Genomic DNA, 23,931 nt, shown 5'->3' with positions numbered 1-23,931 from the left:
TGGGAATGCTTGCATCTTACAGAGAAAAATAGCACAGGGCTATTTATTGAAAAATAAACTCTTGTTTATTGATTGAGAGTTCTGAGGAGGAATGAGGTATGGGAATTTTAAAAAAGGTAAGGGAGGACTGGAGTGGGGAAAAGGAATTTCGGGAGAAATGTGAATGACAGATCTAGCCATCACAGTCATGCACCCACTCAAGCCCCTACTTTAGTTAACCAAAGCTCCGTCTGTGTCAGCTCACATCCACTAAAGTTTTCAAAGTAGCTTCTACTTTTCTGAAACAGAACTAGAACTTCTAAAAGGATTTTTCAGTATAAGTAAATTCTCAGCAAAGGGTCCACATTTGGGTATTTTCTACCTAAATATTCTCTAAGGACAATATTAAACCAAGTTTTAATAAAGCAATTAAAGATGTTTTATGGTGACTCTTAATGGAATTTCAGAGCTGGAGAGATAGCTTAGTAAGTAAACAGATTACTGTACAAGTATGAAGACCTAAGTCTGGATCCACACACCCCTATAAAAAGCTAAACATGGCAATGAATGTTTAATCTGTGTTGGGGAGGCAGAGCAGCGAGGATTGCAGAGACTTGCTGGCCAGCCAGTCTAGCTGGTCAGTGAGCTCTGAGCTGAGTAACAGTACCTTTCTCACACAAAAAATAAAAGTGCTAACAAGATGGCGTAGGCATGTCCTACTCACTCACAAGAACCAGAGCTCAGGTCCCAGCACCTATACCATAAAGCAGAGCATCTTGCAAACACCTGTGACTCCAGACCAAAGGAATTTGACACCCTCTTCTGGCCTGCATGCACACATGGGAACATGGAGCCCACACATGCATGCCAACACATACTCATTTACACACACACAAATAAATAAAGCCAAGAATGACAGAGGAAGACACCTGTTATAGCCCTCCAGCCTCCACAGGTGCATGTATAGGTGCACACATCAGTACACACAAGTACACACCACACACATACACCAAAATAATTAAAAACTGATTTTTTAAAAATAAAGGGTCAATAAACTGCCCTGTGTATAATTAATAAATATGTATAATTAAATATGCCATGAATTTAGGTGTGCAACTGAATTGGTAAACTCCCTTACTAAGATGACTTTAAAATCAAAGTATTATTTTTAAGGGATTTCAGGCTAGGGATATATGTCAGTGGTATGTATGCGCCACACCGATGAGTTCAAGGCTCTGCTTCAACTTAGAACAGTACCTACTGTTTAACAAAAAGGTACTAATTTACTATCATTAATTACTATCAAAATAAATGTTGATATTGGAGAAAGCATCTACTTATCTCTCCAAAAGACTGAAAAAGTAAGTACCTAGATTCTTCAGAGTCAAGAGTCAAATGTGATGTTTTGAAACTGTTTAGTTCTGAGGGAACAACAGCGCCAAGGACAGCTGTACAGCATGGGTGAGGCCATGTGAGAATGACAGGGACGATATGCACATAGTGTCGGAATAGTTAGCTAATCTGTAAGCAATGCGTCAGCAAACAATATATGTGACAATGACTTCAGTGCTTCCTTAGGTGAGACGAAGTATGCACAAAGCTCAGCTTGAATAACTTACAGAACAAACTATAAAAATGAAAAACCAAAAAATGAGTTGAGTAAAACCATAGTATAGAGAAGCAGTTTCAGAATATATTCCTCAAGCAGCATACAGAGCAGTTAGCAAACAAAATTCTTCAGGCAAAGCTCAAGCTCAACTTGTAATTAGTTTATACCTTCATTTATATTGAATTTTTTTCCATAAAGCAATGTTATTTAGCATTTTTCTTTAAATCAATGGGAATTACTTTAAATAAATATGTAAATTTCTATAAAAACACTATTGCTTGTCAATATATGGAACTTTAAAAAATGAAAGGTATAACTATAAAGTCAGGAAAAATACTTGTAAGTTGTGGTCATATAAAACTCAGTTAAGAGTTTAAGACATACCAAGAAGTGGTGACATGTTCTGAAAAATGCGAAGCAGTTCTTGTGTAACACACGGGCTGTTCTCCAATGTCACTAACCTGGGGAAGAAAATAAAATTAACTCTCTACTGACATCCACGTATGCCATTACCACAACTCAAACCTAAAAACCTTTCATATAGGGGACAATAAAAATACTCAGAAGGTAAAGCACCTGCCACCAAGACAGCCAACCATCACATGGTGCCCTCTGAACATCCCTCTTGTGTGCATACACACCAATGTGGAGACAGGGGGCAACCAGGGTGTGAGTCCTCAGGTACTCGGCACCTCTTTTATTTTTTCAGACATATTTTCTCATTGACCAAGAACTTATCAACTACCTAAATCTGCTGGTCAGCAAGCCTACCCTGAACCCACCTATCTCTGTCTTCCTAGTGCTCAGATTACATTGATATGTCGCCAAGGCCACGTGTGGTTTCTTCCTTTCATTCCTTCTTTCTTTCTTTTTTGTGGGCTCTGGGAATTGAATTAACATCTTCACGCTTCCAAGTCAAGTAATTTACAGGCTAACTTATTTCCTCAGCCCTGTATATAACATTTTTACATACACAGAAGGAATAACGAATGTGACCATGGGGCAGGTGGGAGAGCTGTCCCTGACCACAATCCCCCCCCCCCCCCCCCGCTGTAACACAGGGCAAGCATGCCCTGCACCTTGCCAGAGTGACACAATAGAGACAACCCTGTTCATGCAGGTATGGGTGAATCAGCCCCCAAGTTGGGAACATGAAAGAGCGGCCCCAATTTCTCATCTGTCTCGTGGCAGCATGGGCAGAGGAGAGTTGCTCCCTCTACCCATCAACACCTGAGGCAAGTGGGAGAGCTGGCCCTGACCCCCATCAGCTGCAACATTCTGAGAGCAGGCCCTGTACCCCATCGGGGCAGCAAAACAGAGCCATTCCTGTTAGTGCAGTTGTGGAAACACCAGTCCCAAAATCGTGAGCATGGGACAACTGTCACCATTCGCTGTCTGCCTTCTCCTGTCTATCAACACCAGAGGCAGGTAGGCGATCTGGTCCTGTAGTCTTAAGAGCTGGAGAGCTGGCCCTGACTCCCACAAACTGCAACACTTGGTAGAACAGGCCTTATATCTTGCCAAGGCAGCACAATCAAACCAAAACATTAGAGCAGATGTGGGAGAGCCAGAGAGCCAGCCCCAAAACTGACCATGGGAGAGCTGTTTCCCATTACACATCTGTCTTGTGATGACAGGGTCAGAGGAGAATTACCCTGCCCCCCATCCCCACCCAGAAACACTGGAGGAAGGTGGGAGAGCTGGCCCTGTGGTCATAAGAGCGGGAGAGTAGTTCCTGACCACCCCCCCAAACAGCACAATACTCGGGAGTGGAGGCATTGTACCTTGCCAGAGCAGCACAACAGAGCCAATGCTCTTAGTGCAGGTGTAGATGAACCAGCCCCAAAATTGTGACCATGGGAGAGCTGTCAACATTTCCCATCTGGCAGGCCAACCCCACAGATGCCCAGACCCAGATCCAGGGTTATGACTTGGCCTGCTGGAGCACTAAAGGGCCTGACCCACAGACCCAGGGTTGAAGGATTTCCACAACATAGGGCAGCAGTGGGATGTCCAGGCAGAGTCCAGGAAGACTCCTTCCTAGTGGTGGCCCAGTGCAGTGGAGACCAGAGGTCTCTCCCTCTGCTCTCCCTCTCCCTCTCTCTCTGCTCTTCCCCCTTCCTTCTTCCCTCTTTCCCTTCCCCTCCATAACCCACTACAAGTTTATTTTTAAAATGTACTTGTGTAACAGAAATTAATATTTTAATTTTTAATTATAATCTGGAGCAGGTTGTGGGGGTAAACTCAACCTATACCCTATTTTCTATAATGACATTTATCTACTTGATTACATACTGCTCTGACACTGAAACATCAGAATGGAACAGCTGAAATACATCTGAAACATGTGACATATCACTATCTGCCCTTGTACAAAAAAAAAAAAAAAATTGCTAGTTCTGACCTGGAGCAATCCACCCTTATATAAATCTATGAACAGATTTCTATAACTTTCTGATTTAGAACCACTATCTAAAGCATCAGTTCTCAACCTGGGGGTGGAATGACCCTTTCACAGGGGTCACTTAATAACATTGGAAAACACAAATATTTATATTATAATTCATAAAAATCACAAAATTAGTTATGAAGCATCAACAAAATCATTTTATGGTTTAGGTTCACACATGAGGAACTGTATCAAAGGGTAACAGCATTAAGAAGGTTGAGAATCACTGCTCTAGAGACTATTCAAATAACAATACGGAAGATGATAAAGAGTACATTCCAACCAGTAAAAGTCAACCCAGTGACATTTAAGTTCATTAACCTAATATTCTGATATAGAGAATTTATTTACAATTCAGTAATTTATACCAAAAACAATTCTGAGAATCACAACTCTGGATTTTTGTTTTCTATCTTTATACTATTAATTGCTTATATAATGCTGAGGAATGATCACAGGACCTTGCAAGTTTGAGGCAGTCATGCTACCATTGAGTTATACTCTAACACAAATGAAAAGTACTTCATTTCTAAGCAAAAACTAAGGAAAGAAAAAAAGAAGTAGGGCAAAAAGGCAAGAAGCAAATGTTGGGAGCAGTGTGTGGGGCTAAACTCCAAGACCTGGGTACCCACTGGCAAGCCAGTTAAGAGGCTGAAAATAACTCAGTATCCCCCAAAATATCTTATTTCAAAAACTCAAAAATTAAACATTAATTTTTGTTTGTGAAAGTTACCAAGACACCTAGCACACAGGTCAAAGTCCAAATACGAAAGGAAGCATCGTTCCTGTTATAATTGCTTTTTTAAAGATTTATTTATTTATATTTTATGTGTATAGGTATTTTGCCTGTATTTATGTCTGTGTACCATGTACACACAGTGGCTGTGGACGACAAAAAGGGTAAGAGATCCCCTGGAACTGGAGTTACAGATGGTTGCAAATTGCCATGTGGATGTTAGGATCCAAACCCAGGTCCTTTGGAAGATTAGCCATTCCTCTCAACAACAGATCCATTTCTCATTAACCGTCTATCATGAGCCTACACTGAGCAGTAGATAGAAAAAAAGGAAACAACTGGATAACAATTTATTGTACTTATTCTTAAATGCTGAGTATTCAAAGCCTGTTACATGACCTCTACTCTACTGGAACACAAGTAGAGAAGGCAGTAGTAAGTAAGTTTTCCTCTTACCATAATTCTAGACCATCTTCCAGAAGATAGACATGAGGAGGCTGGGAAACATCTGTACTCAGCTGGATAACTGGGAGCAGGAAAGGGTACAGGTTCTTGCTGTCTGCTCCTAATCCCTATAGGAAGTATAAAACAACTTATGATAAGACACTCTAAGACCCTTCACACCACCAATTACTTGCCTCAGAAAACAATTTATATAAAAAAGAGTCTTTTAGGATAGTCCTCATTATAAATACTAGCAAACAAAGTTCTATTTATTATTAAAAAGTAAAGAAATCAAAATATTATCATTCTATCTAAATGGCAACACTATATATATGTATATACAGACATATATATATGAGTGAACCAATGTTCTATGCATCTGTTCCTTTTAAGAAATTCTACATACAGGTTGAGTTTCCCTTATCTGAAATGCTTAAAAAGAAAAGATTAAGATTTTGGATTTCATTTTCTAGAATGTTTACAAATACATAATAAATACCTTGGGAATGGGTCCCAAATCTAAATGTAAAATTCATTTATGATTCATATACACCTTGTACATATAGCCTGAAGGTAACTCAATACAGTGCTATAGTGTATCTCTACTGCTCAAAAGGCAATTGGGAATTCTCTACTTGTGGTATCAAGTCAGTGCCAAACTTTACTGTTTTGGAGCATTCTGAACTAGAATAGAAAAGTTCAACGCATGTAAAAATATTTGTTTTCCTCATGCTATGGAAAGGGTAATAATATTGCTATTTTAAACTATATAAACACTTTCAGCTAAATACCAAACACGAAATGAACCAAGCTGAGATTGGTCATTGCTATCACAGCACATGCATATCTACAATACTATGCAGGCATAAAAAAAAAAAATCACATAGTAAGAAATGCAGAAAATTAAGAAAAAATTTCAAAATTACAAATTGACTTAAAGAGACAAAAAAAATATATAACAATTCCTAAGCAAAGAATTTTTAAAGATACTCATGATCCTGTATATTTAGCAGATACATAAAAATGTCTCCAAGAGAAAATTGACAGAACTGTCAAAACCAGTCAGGAGAAAAAGAAGAGGATACTGAGGAAGAGGGCAGAAAGATTTTTTGTATGTTTTCTAAATGCAGATATTATTTTTCACAAAGAATTTATATTATATGTTTAAAGCATCTAGAACACAAAGATGGAAGAAAAAAATAGTTCAACCTAAAGATCTAGTTTTCCTGTTGCTCTCCTGAGACAGTGATTACCTCACAGTTGAAATACTTTAAAGCAAACATAAAGGACTTTTGGTGGGAAAATAAAAATCAATCTCTAAATCATAATAAATCCAGAAATATCAAATACCATACTTGGGAAATCTTTTTAAATGTCAATACAATTTAAGGGAAATTAAAATGCCATAAACCAAATACACACACACCCCTCGCTCTCAGTCCTGTTTGCTTCTGATTTTGTTTCAGGAGACTGAGCTTGACTATAAGGTCCTGACTGACCTCATAGTTACTATGTTACTATAAGAGTTCATAAGTAAAACTCATCAGCTATTAAGTAAGCTATTGGAAGTGATAAAGAAGGGAAATCATGTTGTAACATTATTATAGATAATGTAAGGGGACATAATTATCTTTGCAATTTACTGTGAAACTTCTTTTTTTCAATTTAAGAAGACAAAGCAAGGTGATATGTGTCTATAATCCGAGCACTTGAGAGGTGAAGGCAAAAGGGTCAGGAGTACAAGATCATGCTAGGTGAGATCATGCTAGACTACAGGAGACTGTATAGAAAAGGAGAGAGAATGTGAATGAATGCACCCTACTGATACTCAGCCAGCTGAGCACACTATGTGGAAATGTATTTTCTCCAAACCTATTTTTGAAGTTCACTCTAATGACTGAAGAATATAATAGTCTAGAAGGTATCCTGACTACTAGTGTCAAACCAACCCATTGTATTATAAAGGAAAAGTTCCTTTTCATACATTCTCTTCCTCAGGTGACAAGAACAACTGTACACCAGTAATAAAATACAACACCGCCCCTTCTGGTTCCTCCTTGTTCCCAATCCACATCTATGCAATAATGCTTTTCAAATTGTTTATCTTCGTGCTTTGGATTTAATTCCAGTCCCAATCATTGTTTTCACTGTTAATAGATTCTCTAAAACATTCAAAACCAGTGTTCCCAGTATTGTACTGGGCTTTATTTTTTTGCCTATTTTAAAAAAAAAAGTATATATATATATATATATATATATATATATATATATATATATATTCTTTTGGCTTCTTGATCTGTCTGTCATACATTAAGCTCTGAAGTTCATGTCCAACTACACTAGCCATGTTGTCACCATGCTGACATCTGAATAAGCTGACTAACTCACAGACTGGACAAAACAATGAAACAGTATAGGATTTTTAAAATGACCTACAACCATAAACACAAGGAGAATATTGAAGAGATAAAAGTGATCCAGTTTGAAGATGAGAAGGTAAGCAGCAACTGACTTAGCAACACTAGAAACCAAAGCTCAAATTAAATAGAAAAGGTGTGTAAGGGGGGGAGCAACAAGATGCTCATTGGATAAAGATATTGCCGCCAAACCTAAAGGCCATGATCAATCCCTGGGATTCACACAGTACAAGAGAACTGATTCCTAGAAATTGTTCTCTCATCTCTACATGTATATTGTAACACATAAACACATATACTTACTTGCAATTTTTAAATAAAATAAAATACATAGAAAAGGGAAGAAGACAGAATGCAGCCTGATTTACATGACTAAACCATTTCCCTACTCCCCCTTATGACTCAGTAACTGGTAGTACCATGCATTTTTAAGAAGAAGCGTGCATATGTTTAGAGGTTTAAGAAGTGAAGGAAAATATGCTAATAAGATAATTTCTGGACGTCTAAAAATAAAATAAGCAAAAACTTGTTTGTTTGAAAAATGACATAGCAAAATCTAATATTGTATATGCCAATTAAAAGTGTTTAAGGTAAAATAAAAAAGGAAAGGAAGAAAGGAAGGAAAGTAGGCGGCGAGTAATGCAATAACGCATCCATATACATAAGCACATAAAGAACAGACTGTTCTCCAAGCAAGCACAAACAGGCTACAAGTCAGCAAGTGGGATCCCATATACACACTCCCTCCCTCCACTCTGCTGTGGAGTGCCCACTCTCTGCATACAGACAAAACACTAATATTCCTTCAAGTTGGAAGTGCTTACAGATGCACTGTGCTTTGTGTAAGCACATAAGCAAACAGCAAAGGGTCAACAGATATTAAAACAGCTAACATAAAAAATACAAGTGAAACAACTAGAAAACAGTATCTTGAAGGAAACAAATCAAATAGAATAAGAGCCTGGAAAACCTACCATGTAAAACAATAATAGTAACTCTGAAGTTACAAAACAAAGACAAACTGAAATAACAAAAGGTTTACTCAGTAAGATTTTAAAAAAAGAAAAAGAAAAAGACCATCAAGGAATGGAGAGATAGCTTAGTAAAGTGCACTGGCTGCTCTTCTGGAGAACCTGTTTCAATTCCCAGACCCACATAGCAGTTTTCAACTGTAATTCAGTTACAGGGGATCCAATGTCCTCTTCTGGCCTTCTGGACACTAGGCATGCATGTGGTACACAGATACATACAGGCAAAACAGCCACAGACAAAATATATTATTAAAGTTCAAGGAAGAAATGTGGAGGCCCACAGAAGGGGATCCATTCCACTTTGACTAAAGGTCAGAGAGTTCACATCTATTCCAGCTCCTTCAAAGTTATGTGACAGAATGATTGACCTAAGGTGCAGCTACAGATGTCTTGCCTAGGCAAAAGGATGTTTTGACCTAGGATATGGTTACCAGGTGTTTTGAAATGAAAGGAGGTAATTATGTTTTCTTGTTCTTTGTATCATGAAGTCTTGTGCCCTCCTCATCTTGACTGGGGTATAGAAGCACTTTGAGTAATAAACTTGGGGTGGATCACAGTGATCACTGGATGCCTTCCCCACTCTATCTGTTGTCTCTTTTCTATTTCTTTACTCAATCCTCACTCTTCCCTCCAAGTACAGACAGACAAGTCTGACAGAGCAGACAAACAGAGCCCAATGTGGGGCCTGGATACAGAAGAAAGTGAAGGACACTGACAAAGGGACACTACAGGTGTAACGTAAAAATCGAGTGCTCGGACAAAAGTAAAATGAAGGTGCAGTGAGTAACTTGGGAGTAAAATTGTAAATAAAAATTTATAAACATGGGGCAGAGAAATAGTAGTCAGGTGTTCCGTAGATTTCATTCATTCATCATTTATGCCCTCGTAATGCTTACACATGCATGGGCAGCCCATTTATAGCAGTTCTCCAGCTGATTCTACCCTGGGCAGTCCTAGATGCTTGTGTTATTGTCATACCCAAGGTTCCACAGTCTTTACTTTATGCTGTCTATCCAGGGTTTTTTGTTGTTGTTGTGTTTTTTTTTTTGCCTTCCTGTTTACCTTATCCCATGCAGTCTTCTAAGCAGTGCTATCTTCGGATATCTGCCGTCATTCATTCTCATAACATGGCTGAAATATATCAAGCACTGTTGCTGTATCCTGTAGTTTACTTCCATCTGTAGATGGAGATGTCTCTTAATGTCATCGTTGCACAGCCTATCTCTTTGTGTGACACCTAGAGTCCTGAGACATGTCATCTCGAACATTCAACTGCTTTTCTGAGGAATATTTTATTGTCTAGGTTTCGGAGTTGTAAAGAAGTCAGCTCAAGACAAGTGTCTCATATACCTGTAATTTTGTTGTTGTCGTTATGTCTCTTGCTGACCACACATTTTCTAGTCCCTGGAATGTAGTCCTTGCTCTCCCTATCCACATCTTGACATCTGAAATAGTTCCCTCCTTTGAACTGAGGTTTCCTCCCAGATAGACAAAGTTGACTGTTTACTTGAGGTTCTGATTCTTTATTACACTGTTAAAATCCTTGTGAGCCCTTTCCAAGTATTGTATCTCAGTCTTCTTTATGTTTGTAGATTTGTTTGGGGTATATTTTGACAGCCAGAAGAGCTCAGGAAGAGTAGCAACAGGTAAAGAAATTTTTAGAGTCTGTAGATTTGGGGGGGGGGGGGGGTGGAGTATATCAAGACAGGGTTTCTCTGTGTAATAATCCTAGCTGTTCTGGAACTAGCTCTTGTAGACCAGGCTAGCCTTACACTGACGGAGATCTGTCTGCCTCTGCCTCCCAAGTGCTGAGATTAAAGGCATGTGCCATCACCACTTGGCTGAGTTAGTAAATATTTTAAACATAGGCCATTCTATATTGGTCATCCATTACTCTTTACTAGGAGGTACTGTAGCCACAGGAGCACGTATATTGACAGGCATTAACTGCTTGTGGACTCTCGAGAAATTGGCTCAAATGTACATGGCATCAAGTTACATACTTTCTCTCTATAAACAGAGGCTGGTAGTCAATGACAGGTAAGATCTTTTTGCCTCCAGTCAACCTATTAAGAGGACATACATGGTGAAATATATGTACCAATTACAGGTAAGTCTGGAAGAAGACACCTAAAACAGGCACAGTCATCAGTCCTATGACAGAAGCATAGGCATCAATAATTAAATTAAAAAAGGAGAACTATGGAGGCCCACCAAAAATGGGCAAGATCCCAAGTCCACGAATCTTGAATACTTCACACCCCACACTCCACTGAGTTCCTTTCTCTTCCCCCTTATATTCCTCTCTCCGCCCAGCCATATTGCTCCTGTCTCCCCTCCCTAGAGATGGGATTAAAGACATGTGATTCCAAGTGCTGGGATCATCTTTGTCTGAGCTCTGTTTCTCTTTTAAACGGATTCAATCTTGTGTAGCCCAGGATGGTCTTGAACTAACAGAGATCTGTCTGCCTCTGTCTCCCGAGTCCTGGGATTAAGGGTGTATGCCACCACTCCCTGACCTGTATGGGTAACTAATATTGCTGCTTTGCCCTCTTATCTTTAGGCAAACTTTATCCATTAAAACACAAATAATATACCACCATTAACTAAACAAGCTGAATGAGTTCGGAAACAGACTCATCTCTTAAACCTCCAAGTGGAAAAACCTAGCCTGACAGAAAGAGAATTCAGTTATAGTATATTAGGCTTCTGACTCTTAAAAACTGTAAGTGATCAGTGAGTGAGCTTTAAACCATCATGACTTGCCTACAGGTCAACCTCATGAACGTATAAATCTCCCTCTTCTTTGGTGACTATCAAGCTGACAAAAAATCAACACACAGAGCAATGAAACTTGTGTACTAAAGAACAAAAATTAATATGGGTATTAATTTTTTAACAAAGGTTAGTAGAACTCTGTCAACTCCACCGGGATCTAGAAACACCTAAGGCAGTGGTTCTCAACCTATGGATCACAATCCCTTCATGTGATACCTAAGACAATCTGCATATCAGACATTTACCTTACAATTTATAACAGTAGCAAAATTACATTATGAAGTAAAAAAAAGTTTGTGGTTGGGGTCACTACAACATAAACAACTATATTAAAAAGTCACAGTATTAGAAGGTTGAAAACCAATGATTTAGTTAAAGGTACTGTCAATGTACTTTTAAATTAGTATGTTTATGTTTCTGGGAGGAGGGTCACAATATAAATACATGTAAAAGGAACAAAATAAATAAATAAAGTATAGGAACTGAGGAGATGGCTCAGTTGGCAAAGTACTCGCTACACAAACATGAGGATCCAAGTTTGAATTCTAACACCAACATAAAAGCACACACTTGTAATCACAGCACAGGAGAGGCAAAGACAGGAAAATCCTTAGAGTTTGCTGGTCAGCCAATCTAATCAGAAATATCCAAGTTCACTCAAAGACCTATCTCAAGATGCACTAAGGAAGACACTAAGCAGAGGCCTGTGTGAATGCACACACATGTATGCCACCCAACAGCCTTGTATAGTCATACAAACATGACCATAAATAATACGATTATGCTATTACTGTGTAATTACATTGGGAATATGCAGGAATAGGAGTAACACAAACAGGTATAAAAAGATTAAAGCTTCATTTTCTGTAAGAACGTCAATAATGTTAAAATACGTAAATAAAACACAGGCTGTTGAAGGCACATATCATTATGTCATTACTAACTTTCTTTTTCTACCTTACCTTTCCAGCTTCTATCCTTTGTCTTAGTCATTTTCTTGTTACTGTGATAAAATACTTTAACAAAGGCAACTCAAAGGAAAAGGAGGTATCTACACTCAAAGTTCAAGGGTACAATCTTCCTAGCTTAGTAACATGCATATATTGCTTATTCATGAAATATTGTACCTTTAGGTACAAAATGCATTTTAAAAGTTTGTATCATTAACCATCTATTTAAAACTCTACTGAGAATGTGTAATAATAATACTCATCTATAAACATTTATAGAAAGAAAAAGTTCAGCCCAAATATCAAGGCATCTTAGGTTTTTTTAAAACTAATTAGAAACTTTTTAATTGAGAATTGCTATAATTCTTAATGTAGAAGGATATCTGAATGGAAGATGTCTTATTTTACTTTTAATAATTCACATTAGAGCCACAGTCTAGATCTCTCTCCATGAACTTTCAGGCTCCTCTCTACCTGCTACCCATCACCACACTTTAAAGTCTGAAACATCTAAAGTTAGAATTATTCCTTTCCTCAAAAGCAGTGATTTCCTGAATCAGGAAATCAGGGGTATGAAAAGGAAAGTAAATCCATGAAAAAAGTAAAGTCCAGAGCAAGTTCACGCTGATATATACTCAGGGACCAGAAAAACTGCACATGGGCACTCAAGTCATGGGTCTGCCATCACTGGAAAATATTAGCAGAAACGTCTCTTTTAAGTAGAAAATACTTTTCAAATATCCTCAAAAATATGCTAAATAGTTGTTTTTGAGAGTGTACGTTTTAAAAGTTTAAAAGTAATGCAAAGACTTTCATGAATAGCAACATGACTCCCATGAAACAGTTAAAGCAACAAGACAACGACAAAGCTGGAGAGCAACATACCTGAACGAGATGGATAAGCGTTGTCAGAATAGCGCATCGCAACATGTTGTGCTCTTCACTCTGCTTCCAGAGGAGAGGCAAATACTGCACCAGACATCCTACATATGGTCGTATCTACCACAAGACAGACAAAAGGGAGACAATGGAATCATTTAGTATGAAGGGCAATGTGCTGTGAGAAATCTGACAAATGCTATGAAATATTAGGCAATTACTAAATGTTAATTTACTCAATGAAAGATAAATCAGATATTTTACATAGAGACCTAAGGTTCTGTGGAAAATATTTTTAAATAATTTTAGGTAAAGTATCAAAGTTATTATTGAATAAAAACTTGATGATATAAAACATCACTTAGAGGTTAATAAAAAATAGTGTTATACCCTGAGTTTTAATAAAAAAAAAACAGCTTACATAAAAATTATACTGTATTTTAATGAGTCAGCATTTATCCATGGAGTCCACAGTTTTCTGATGACATCTCCCTGAGACAATTCCTGAGAACATGGCATCATAAAGGACGTAGGAAAGCTGTATAAGCCCTCACAAAGAAAAAGAGCAGGGGCAATAATGAGGAGGTAGTGTGTAGAGGTCAGGGAGAACTCTTACAAAAGGTGAAACTGTGGGCGACGGAAATGGCTCAGTCAGGAAAGGGTTTGCTGTGAAGGGAAAAGGATCTGAATCCAATCCACCAAACACATATAAAAAAGATGGGTGTGTGCTAGTTATTCCAACTTTGAAAAGATGGTGGTGATAAGCAGATCCTCGGGGTTTCATCGCTGTCCACACTAGCCTGGACAACCTGGAGACCCTAGCTAAAGAAAAATGCGGATGACTCCTGAAGAAGAAAAACTAAAAGCTGCCCTGGGTCTTTACTCAGATGCATATACACGTGCACACACACAAACACAGAGAGGTACAATAAAATTGCTCTACCCAGTATGCTTTGATTAAGTAAATCTGTTTTTTTTAATATAAACTGAAATACAGAAATAGAACACAATCTCTCAGTAAATTTGAAGTTCATTGTTGGCACAGGGATAGGACAGAATCGGTAGCACACATGTGGACATCAAAGAACAACTCTGTGGAGTCAGTTCTCTCTTTCCACCTTAATGTGGGTTCCAGGGCTCAGGCTCAGTTTACCATAAGGGCTTGCACAGAAAGCTCCTTTATCCACTGAGCTTCCTCACTGGTCTAATAATGAATTTACTGAAAAGCTGGCTGGCTGGCTGATTGGAAGGATGGGCAGATAAACGTAAACGCATACAGATACATGCAAACCAACCCCAAGCCCCAAGTTTAGGATAATAATGGAAATTCTACAGGCAGAGCATTCTTAGTGATGAAAGAAATTAAGACTATCCGACTTTCAACATTATCAAATTCTACCTCATGTATTTAAATTAAATATTGCTCCCACAAAGGCTTTTGTTAATTCTGCTTATACAATACCAAACTCTCAAAAGGTAACAAATCTACAGAACTGTTAACATCTCCTCTTGCTGAGACAACAGTAATGAGACAGATAGTTTCCCAAAAAATATTTAAGTGAGATAAAGCCGAATATTAAAAAGACTCATGTCTCACCTTACTTTCATGTATTAACTCATTTTTATTTTCAAAATTTGAATTATAGCATTATAGTAAACAATCAACATCTATTTAATAGCTAATTCAACTTAGTTAAATGGTCTATCTCAAGATCATTCCAGTTAAATACAATGGGGTCAATTAATACGTTAAAAAAAAGCTTCACAAATTTCAAAGAAAAGAGTTCATCAATATGACATTTTCTGAATGTAATGGAGATTTTAGGATGGAGGATGAGGAGCCTGTTTCTTAGAGAGAGCTAGTATGACACCTGTGATTACAATCAAGCAGTTTACAACAGTGATTACCTGGACCACTAGACAGACAAAACAAGAACACACGGAATAAAATGGTGGTAGATGATGAAGTTAGGTGAACAATACACGGATGTTGCTCTATCCTGGAAAATTTTTTGAAATCTTCAGATTTATAAGTGAAATGAGATTAAGAAAAAAAAACACTATATATAATTCTACAAAGAATTCTAGAACATGAATTTTGGCCGGGCGGTGGTGGCACATGCCTTTAATCCCAGCACTAGGGAGGCAGAGGCAGGTGGATCTCTGTGAGTTTTAGGCCAGCTTGGCCTACAAGAGCTAGATCCAGGACAGGCTCCAAAGCTACAGAGAAATCCTATCTCAATAAAAAAACAAACAAAAAAAACCCATGAATTTTGAAGCAGGCCACTTATAATCACTTGCACATTATTTTTAAAAGATATCTAAAAATGTATTAGTGTCATCACATAAATGAAGTCAAAAGCACATACTCGTCAGCATGATTACTTTTTAAAACAGTAAGCGGTGAGCATGTGGAGGAGAAACCCTTGTACATTCTTGTTAGGGACAAATGGTACGTCTAGTAATGAAAAACAGTATGAAGGTTTCTCAAACATTCAGAACTGCAACTATTAAATATTTCAGTGATTTCATCTTAATTTTTTTAAAGGATATTTTTATATACAAGAAATAACATGTATAGTGCAGTGTATCTATGAATCCTTAAACCCAACCAACCATGAATAGAAAATATCCAGGATGTATGTGTGGGGGGGGCACTCTAGTTAGTGTATCACAAACAGTGCAGCATGGCAACTGTTTACGTCATGCTGTGTATTATAGGTAATCTCAATATGACTTAAAGTACAGGGGAGAATGTGAAGCCATTTTATAAGTAACTGGCATCCACAAGCTTTGGTTTCCTCAAGGATACACAGGAATGATTAAAAATATTACTCAGCTTTTAAAAATAAATGAGGAAATCTGTAATATTCAACAATCCAGATGAACCTTAAAGAGTCTGCTAAATGAAAATCAGTCACAAAGAGAGAAACCCTGATTCCACTTCTAAGAAGTATCTCAAATACTCAAACTCACTGAGAGTCAGAGGAGAGTGGTGGCTGAGAAAGGAAATTGGGCATTTACTAATTCAACAAATGGGATAAAGTTCAAGTCCAAGTTACTCAACCTGATCTATAACACGTGTGAATAATCAGTAATATACACTTGAAGATGGACTGAAGGACCAGCTTCCTGTTACGTGTTCTGAAAAGCCTCATGTTAAGTGTTCTGGTGGGAAGGAGAGGAATCTGAGCACTAGTCCAGATAAAAGGAGATCTTCACTTACTGTCCTAATATATTCTGAAACTGTAACATAAACTATGCAATGGTTAACAAATGCTTTAAGAAGGGCCCTGTCTTCGGGGTTAAAAACTGTCATAAATCCTAAATGATATCTCATCTTTCAGATAAAATTTCAACAATATATTTCACAGAAACCCTTTAATTTTTTCCTTTTTCTTTAGATATATGGAAGCTCAAAGACTGTGCGACATAAAACTGGATTGTATGTTTATTTCAACTATATACTTGTCGGGCAATTGTGCTTTTATATTTTGTCATGGGCTTGGAGAGATGCCTTAGCAGTTAAGAGCACAGCTGCTTTCCCAAAGGACCCATCAGTTCCAAGGGATCTCTGATCTCCTCGGGAGCCATGCATGTACAAGATACACAGACACACAAGCAAAACGTCCATACAAGTAAAAATAAATAAAATTGGGGAAAAAAGACTTTTTTCAAAAATAAGAACTAATATTCAAGTAATTGTACCCTATGGCACAAAGAACCAAATCAGACAAAAGTCAAATTCGGCCAGTGAGAGGTAGTTTGAAGGTATGTATGACAAGGAAATAAATAAGCTTGCTCAAAGGTTACCAAAAGTTAAAGAATCAAATAATTGATTTTTTAAAAACCTTTTTCCATCTTGGTCTCAGTTTTAAAACTAAGAATGTATAGTGGATAACTCAGCTCTTGGTTATTGTTCCCGCCCAAACTGCCTAAGCTTCCGCTCCTGAAAGACAAGTGTGAACAGAAATGCAATGGCATTTCCAGAGATGTGTAAGGGAATTCATTTGTACAAGGAAAAAACTTTAAGAAATTTTCACTAGCCACATTTACACAAGTAAATGGGCAAATATTGTTTTTATAATCAACATTTAGCAAATAATTTACTGCAAATGTATGACACTCTAAAGCATATTAGACATTTGTAATAATTCCATATCATAATATACTGTTAACTGGCTGAGGTCAAATTATAATTCCATTTTGTACTTGACACAAATTTAAATACCTTACTCAAACTGAACACCAAGGACAGAGACTTAACAGTTTTAAAAACACTTTCAGTTAGACATCTATATAAGCAAACTAAATGTTCAAAACCATCACCAAATGAAATAATATACTGCTTGTAATAAAATCCCAAAGTGCTGAGAAATACTACATTAAACCAGTGCCAAGATCTGCTCTAAATAATTAATAGTGACTCAAACCTGCCTTTGCAATTAAGCACTGTTTAATTTTAAGACTAGAACTACCATCAAAATTTATGAAGTTTTATCTGAACACCATGGCGCATACCTGTTATCCCAACAACTGAGAGGCAGGAAGATCAGGTATTCAAAGTTATTCTTGGCTATACTGAGGCCAGACTGGGCTACATAAGTCGCTGCCTCAAGAAACTACAACGAAGTATAAACTTTTGACCAGTTACTCATTTTAAGTTCCACCAAAGAAGTCTGTAAGCATAAAATGAGAAATACAAGCAGAGCACTTGGCATAGAAGAGTGGTGTATGATTATCACTCAATAATTAGTAGCTATTCCCATCAATAGCTCTGGGACTATTGCACAGTGTCTGGATTCGCCAATAAGTAGATCCAAGAGTAGTTTCAGTCTGTGAACACCAAAACCAACTATCCCAGAAATATTTCTCTGCTTTCCAAAAATATATAAAGTGGAGAACTAAGATATAAAAGCCAGAGACATACACAAATTATCATTGTTTTTTGGATGATTCGTTTTTCATGAAGATCAGGGTGGGGTGACAAGGAAGAGGAGGAATCAGGTGGGGGAGGGAAGAACAGAGAGAGACAACTGGAATGGGGGGGGATATTTAGAGGGTGATGTGGAAATTTAGTACAGCAGAAACTTCCTGGAACCTATGAGGGTGATTATTGCGAGGACTCCTAATAATGGAGGACACAGAGCCTGAACTGGCCTTCTTCTGTAACCAGGCAATACTCCCAGTGATAGAACACCAACCCAGCCACAAAACCTTGCTGTCCTCAAGATGAGCTGGGGGTATAGTGGCTAAAGCTGTGAGAGTGGCCAAGGAATGACTGAGCTAACTTGAGACTTGAGACCCTCGCCACAAGAGGGAGCTCATGCCTGACATTGCCTAAATGACCAGAAACCAGAAGCAGAACAGAGACTTCAGAGAGGCTGTCTCCAGCAGCTGATGGAAACAGATACAAAGATCTATAGACAAACAGTAAGTGGAGCTTGAAAAAAAACCCATGGAAGAGGAGGAGGAAGGAACGTAAACATCAAAGGAGAGGGGCTGAAAATACCACAGGAACACAACTCACAAAAATCAACTAATAAGGGCTCATAGGAACTCAGAGATTGAAGCAGCAATCACAGAACATGCATGGGTCTCCACTAGGTCCTCAGCATAAATATTATTGTTATTGGCTTAGTGTTCTTCTGGGACTCCTGATAGTGGGACTGAGGGTGTCTCTGACTCTTTTGCCTGCTCTGGGAACCCATTTCCTCCTAGTGGGTTCCCTTGTCCAGTCCTGATGTCAGGGTCTGTGTCTAGCCTTACTGTAACTTATAATGCCATGTTCAGTGGCTATCTCTTGGAAGCTTACTCTTTTCTGAAGAAAACACAGGAGCAGTGGATGAGAAACAGGGAAGAGAAGGCAGAGGAGACTGAAAGGAGTACAGCTTTATATATGGTCAGTGTGTGTTATATAAGAGAAGAATAAATAAAAAGATTTAAAAAAATTTTAAACATCATTTTTATACTAAGCAATGGATAAATATGAGCAAAAATACCAAATACATATATGTATATTTGGTATTTTATTTTTGTATTATACTATATACAGTATATTATTTTTGTACTATACTTTTGTATACTTCCTTTGTGTTATATATATATATATTTATTTTTATACATATTGATTTTATTATATATATTATTTTATATAATATATATTGATTTTTAAGTAAAAAAAAAACTTTTTAAGTAAAATTAGGGCCAGGAAGATGGCTCAGTTGATAAAAAGCACTTGCTGAGCAAAACTGACCTGACTGCTCTTATTACCAGAATCTTGTAAAAAGCTGGCTGCCATGTGAGCATCTGCAATCCAAGAACTTCAGCAAACTGTTGAGGCTGAAATAAGACAATCAGCTAGACGCTCAAAAAGGCAGATCGGTGGCACAACTAGACACCTATTGGGGAATATTATTTTAAGGTGTATGGCTTTTGTTTATTCTGTGTCTAAAACACAGATTGTCTAACAAAGAGCTGAATGATCAATAACAAGGCAGGGGCAAGGACAGGCGAGGCTGGCAGGCAGAGTGTAAATAGAAGGAAAGCCAAGGACAAGGAAACAAGGAGAGGAGAACATCAGGGGCCAGCCACCCAGCCACAGAGGAAGAAGGAAAGTAAGAAAGATAAAAGTCCAAAGGGAAAACATAGACAGGATAATTTAAGTTAAGAAGAGCTGACAAGAAATAGGCAAGCTAAGGCCGGGCATTCATAACTAACAATAAGACTGTGTGTGATTTATTTGGGAGCTGAGGAGGGGGCCCCTCAAAAAGCCAAAAAAGTAAAACATCACACAACAGAAACCCTGTCTGAATACAAGGTGCAAGAAGAGAACCTTCTGCCCAGAGCTGTCCTCTCACCTCTGGGCCATACATGTGCACATACACACACATATAATAAATATTTAGAAGAATCTATGGACATATTAAAGAAAAAAAAACACAGTAAAAACAAATTCCTAACAAAACTTGTATTTGCTAAAATACATATTGCTGAGACATTAAACACTCTGAACTCGAAGATTGTCAAGCACAGACTAGATCTTTAAAACTTAAAAAAATTTCCTTTCTCATTATCTCCACACCATAGATATAATGCTAATATTTAAATATTCTTGAGTCTTTCATTTTTGGTCTTTAGAGACAGGATCTTGCCTAATCATCCCCCTGCCTCAGCCTCCCAGTCACGGGTTAACAAGCACTTGCCAACACAACTGGCTTTTCTTTGTCACTTTTAATAAATTCAAATATAACTGTCAATTCCAAAAAACATAAATAAAATGACCATCTATTTTATAAGCACTGTAAGAATACTTTATATTTTCCACAATATAGATAAAGCAAAGACATTAAACTCTACATTTATATTTTCACCTGACACTTGCTTTTGTGTTTCACAAATTACCTGTACATTGACTCTTTCAATCACACATGAGAGGACGTGCAAAACATGCATCTTTGTATCACACTCAGTAACCTGCTGCAGCAGCTGAAAAAGCAGTGTGAACATGGTCTCCAAATACTGCAGTAGAAGAAAGAACAGAGGTTCTGAAATGGAGAATTCACCATATACAAATATACAAATACAAACACAAATAAATATAAATATGTCAAAGCAATAAGAAAAAATATAAAACTTTATCAATACTTAAGCTGCCAGTATATAAGACTATTTTTTTCCTTATTACTGCTAAAGGTGTATACATCAAAGCATGCTCATGCTCACACACACTCTTACAATAAATAAATAAAGGTATGTTTTTAAAATATTAAAAATACATATAAATTCAGTTATAAAAGCAAATATAACTGTCAATTCTGAAAAACATAAATGAAATGACCATCTATTTTATAAGCACTGTAAGAATACTTTATATTTTCCAAAATATAGATAAAGCAAAAATATTAAATTCTACATATATTTTCACCTGACACTTGTTTTTGTGTTTCACAAATTACCTGTACATTGACTCTTTCAATCATATATATATATATATATATATATATATATATATATATATTTCAAAGACATAAGTAGAAATTGTTACAAAACCTTGAAACCAATATTCTTACCGGTAAAAATTGATCTGTTCTAAATTCAAAATCATCAACAGGTAAATAGAGTTAAGGAATACTGAAAATGAATGAAATTTATCAAGATAAAAATACATCTACAGCAAATTATTGAAATAACAAATATATGTTTATAATCCGTACATTTTGGGAAAAATACATTTTAACTATCCTACCAAGAAATTTCACAAAGTAACCAATTTTAAAATGTTAAACTTAAGGCTGAGTGTGGCAGCGCAGACCTATAATCCCCACACTAGGAGGCAGAAGCAGGAGGACCAGAAGTTGAAGGCTAGTCTTGACTGTGTAGAGTTCCAGGTCAGGCTGGACACTCTAACTCAAAACAACAAAAAAAGCTGAACTTCTTTACAGTTGAGTCCTTTAGAAAGTTCTTTTCAAGTTTCACTTTTAAAAAAAAAATAAATTAATCTAATTAAAACTACTGTCAGGTTAGAGAGACGAGTCAGTAGTTAAAAGCTCTGGCTGCTCTTCCAGGGGTCCTAAGTTCAATTCACAGCAACCACATGGTGCCCTCTTCTGATGTGCATAATAAATAAATAAACCTTTTTAAAAAAATTTTTTTGAAGGATATTTAACTTCAGAGTTGTTGCTGTTTCAATTCGAACCTAAAAAAAAAAAAAAAAACCAAAGTACAATAAGAGTTTTTAATCATTCTTAGAACTACTGAAAATCATTAGTACTAGATGACAGAAAAATTCTTTCAAACCACTTTCCTGTTTCTGTTTATATCCAATCACAGGGCATATGCCATGTGGAACTGAAAGGATTACAAACCTGAGTTTGTAACAAGTGACCAAAGGAACAAGTACCATCATTTCTGACCTTCCCAGCTTTTCTATAATTGCTTAAGAAGCCTTTATGGCAGGAGGCTTTCCAAGAAGAGAAGAATTTGCCATTAGGTGAATGGAGAGCATGAGATGAAGGAAAATAGCAGAAGATGCCAGGGGAAAAAGAAAAGAGAGCAGCATGAAAAGAAGGAACCTGGCAAGCTGGAAGTCACACAAGTTAAGGGGGTAAGGAGAGAGGGAGGGAGAAAGGAAGGGACAGACAGAGAGAGGCAGGAAGGAGGAGTTTAAGCTTCCACCTTTAATCTAATCTCAGTTACAGCAAAGATTCCAAACTCCCAAATGATCTGAGCTTTTTTAAACCCACAGACAAGCTTTAGACTCTGAGACTCACATTTCAATGCACAGAGTACGTTATCTGAGAGTTCATAAGAGCAACATCTTATTATTCTGACTTTAGTTCCCAGACCAAGTAACATGACTAAACTCTACCTTCTAGTCTTTAAAATTGTATCTAAAACCTTTCTTTCCTGGCTAAGAACCCATTCCCTTCCTAAGTGTTACACTTTCCAATCCCTGTAATAGTAACTAGCGTATTCTCTAGAACCATGTTTTTTTTCTTCTAGAGCTGACACTGTCGAGGAGGTTTTGGGGTCTAGAGATGCTGATTCATCAGGCTGACATACCACTAAATCCTGATCTTGAAGTAAGTTACAGATTGCTTCATACAGCATGGGTCTCAAGTCAGACTTGAATTTCACAGAAATCCACTGACCAATGAGCCAAATTACCCTGCGTCGCAATGGTTTATACCTAAGTGGAAGAGAAAAAAATCAGTGAAATATTTAGTATTTAAAGAGGTCTACTTCACTTAGAGTAAATTCCATTTAAATCTAAACTGTAGTAAAAAAAATGTAACTTGCAATTACATAAAAATCAACCTCTAAATATCAATACAAAAGAAACAGTAATGTCCTGATCTAAGGAAACTCAAGCTCTTAGATACAGGTACGGTGTTCTCTGACGCTTCTGTGTTGATGAACTGTATAGTCAGTAGTCCCAGTTTCCAGGAAAAGGAGACAGGGAATGCAAGGACTGCCTGAGTGAGGAGGTGACACTAGAGTGACGACCTTTGGTAGAGTGCTCGTCTCACATGAAGATGCTCCTCGGTGGGTCCCCAGTATCACACGCAAAAGCACTTTGAACCACAGATAGGTATATAAATTTCTCTTCCTCAAGCAACTACAAACAATGCTAACACCATAAATCCTGTAGCTGGTAGCTCTCTGTACCTCGCAGCTCTCTTTACTAAAATAATAATAATAGCCTATATCTATATTTCTATTTCCATCAGTCAATCTCATAAATATTATTTTCATTCATTGTAAAGGAGCCTTTATATTTATCTAAATAATATCTGCATAAGCTTGCTGATTCTAGCTACATGATTTGGAAAGAGGTATGCAATTACCAAACATGACTCAGAATAATATGTGGTCTTAAATCATTAAAACTACAGAGAATTAGCAGTAACAATAATTTATTTCTGATAGTTTTAACTAAAGTGATGTTTCTCAAGATTTTTCTTAGAGAAAAAGAAAAGTGGCAAATTCAAAATATTTCTATCTTAGAATTCCACTAAAAATATCTTCTTGTCATAAACCTTTAGTGACAAAATTCTATTTATTTCTGAGTAAAACAAGACAAACTGATAAGTATACAGTTATTTTAGAAGGTCACAATCTTAAAAGATAATTGAACAGAAAAAGAAATGTTAACTA

The 23,931-nt window shown here is 37.1% G+C and overlaps 1 protein-coding gene across 4 annotated transcripts in view; it reads right to left on the bottom strand.

Moving 5' to 3' along the window:
• The window catches only part of Ipo11 (importin 11), a 168,501-nt gene that overhangs the window by 81,418 nt on the left and 63,152 nt on the right, over positions 1-23,931 (bottom strand). For all 4 annotated transcript variants that reach the window (XM_041663574.1, XM_041663576.1, XM_041663575.1 and 1 more), the window contains 7 exons: positions 22,837-22,963; positions 21,937-21,970; positions 21,345-21,385; positions 20,677-20,793; positions 13,279-13,392; positions 5,230-5,345; positions 1,973-2,049 (listed from right to left, as the gene is read on the bottom strand). In XM_041663574.1, the coding sequence (XP_041519508.1) occupies positions 1,973-2,049; positions 5,230-5,345; positions 13,279-13,392; positions 20,677-20,793; positions 21,345-21,385; positions 21,937-21,970; positions 22,837-22,963 (626 nt within the window). The remainder of the gene's footprint in view (positions 1-1,972; positions 2,050-5,229; positions 5,346-13,278; positions 13,393-20,676; positions 20,794-21,344; positions 21,386-21,936; positions 21,971-22,836; positions 22,964-23,931) is intronic.

Source organism: Microtus oregoni, unplaced genomic scaffold (assembly GCF_018167655.1).
Source record: "Microtus oregoni isolate MIOR12 unplaced genomic scaffold, Mior012 000014F_ref0000157, whole genome shotgun sequence".
Classification (NCBI taxonomy): Eukaryota; Metazoa; Chordata; class Mammalia; order Rodentia; family Cricetidae; genus Microtus; species Microtus oregoni.
Note: the sequence above shows the minus strand (reverse complement) of the source record. Positions and strands in the feature narration are given on the sequence as shown.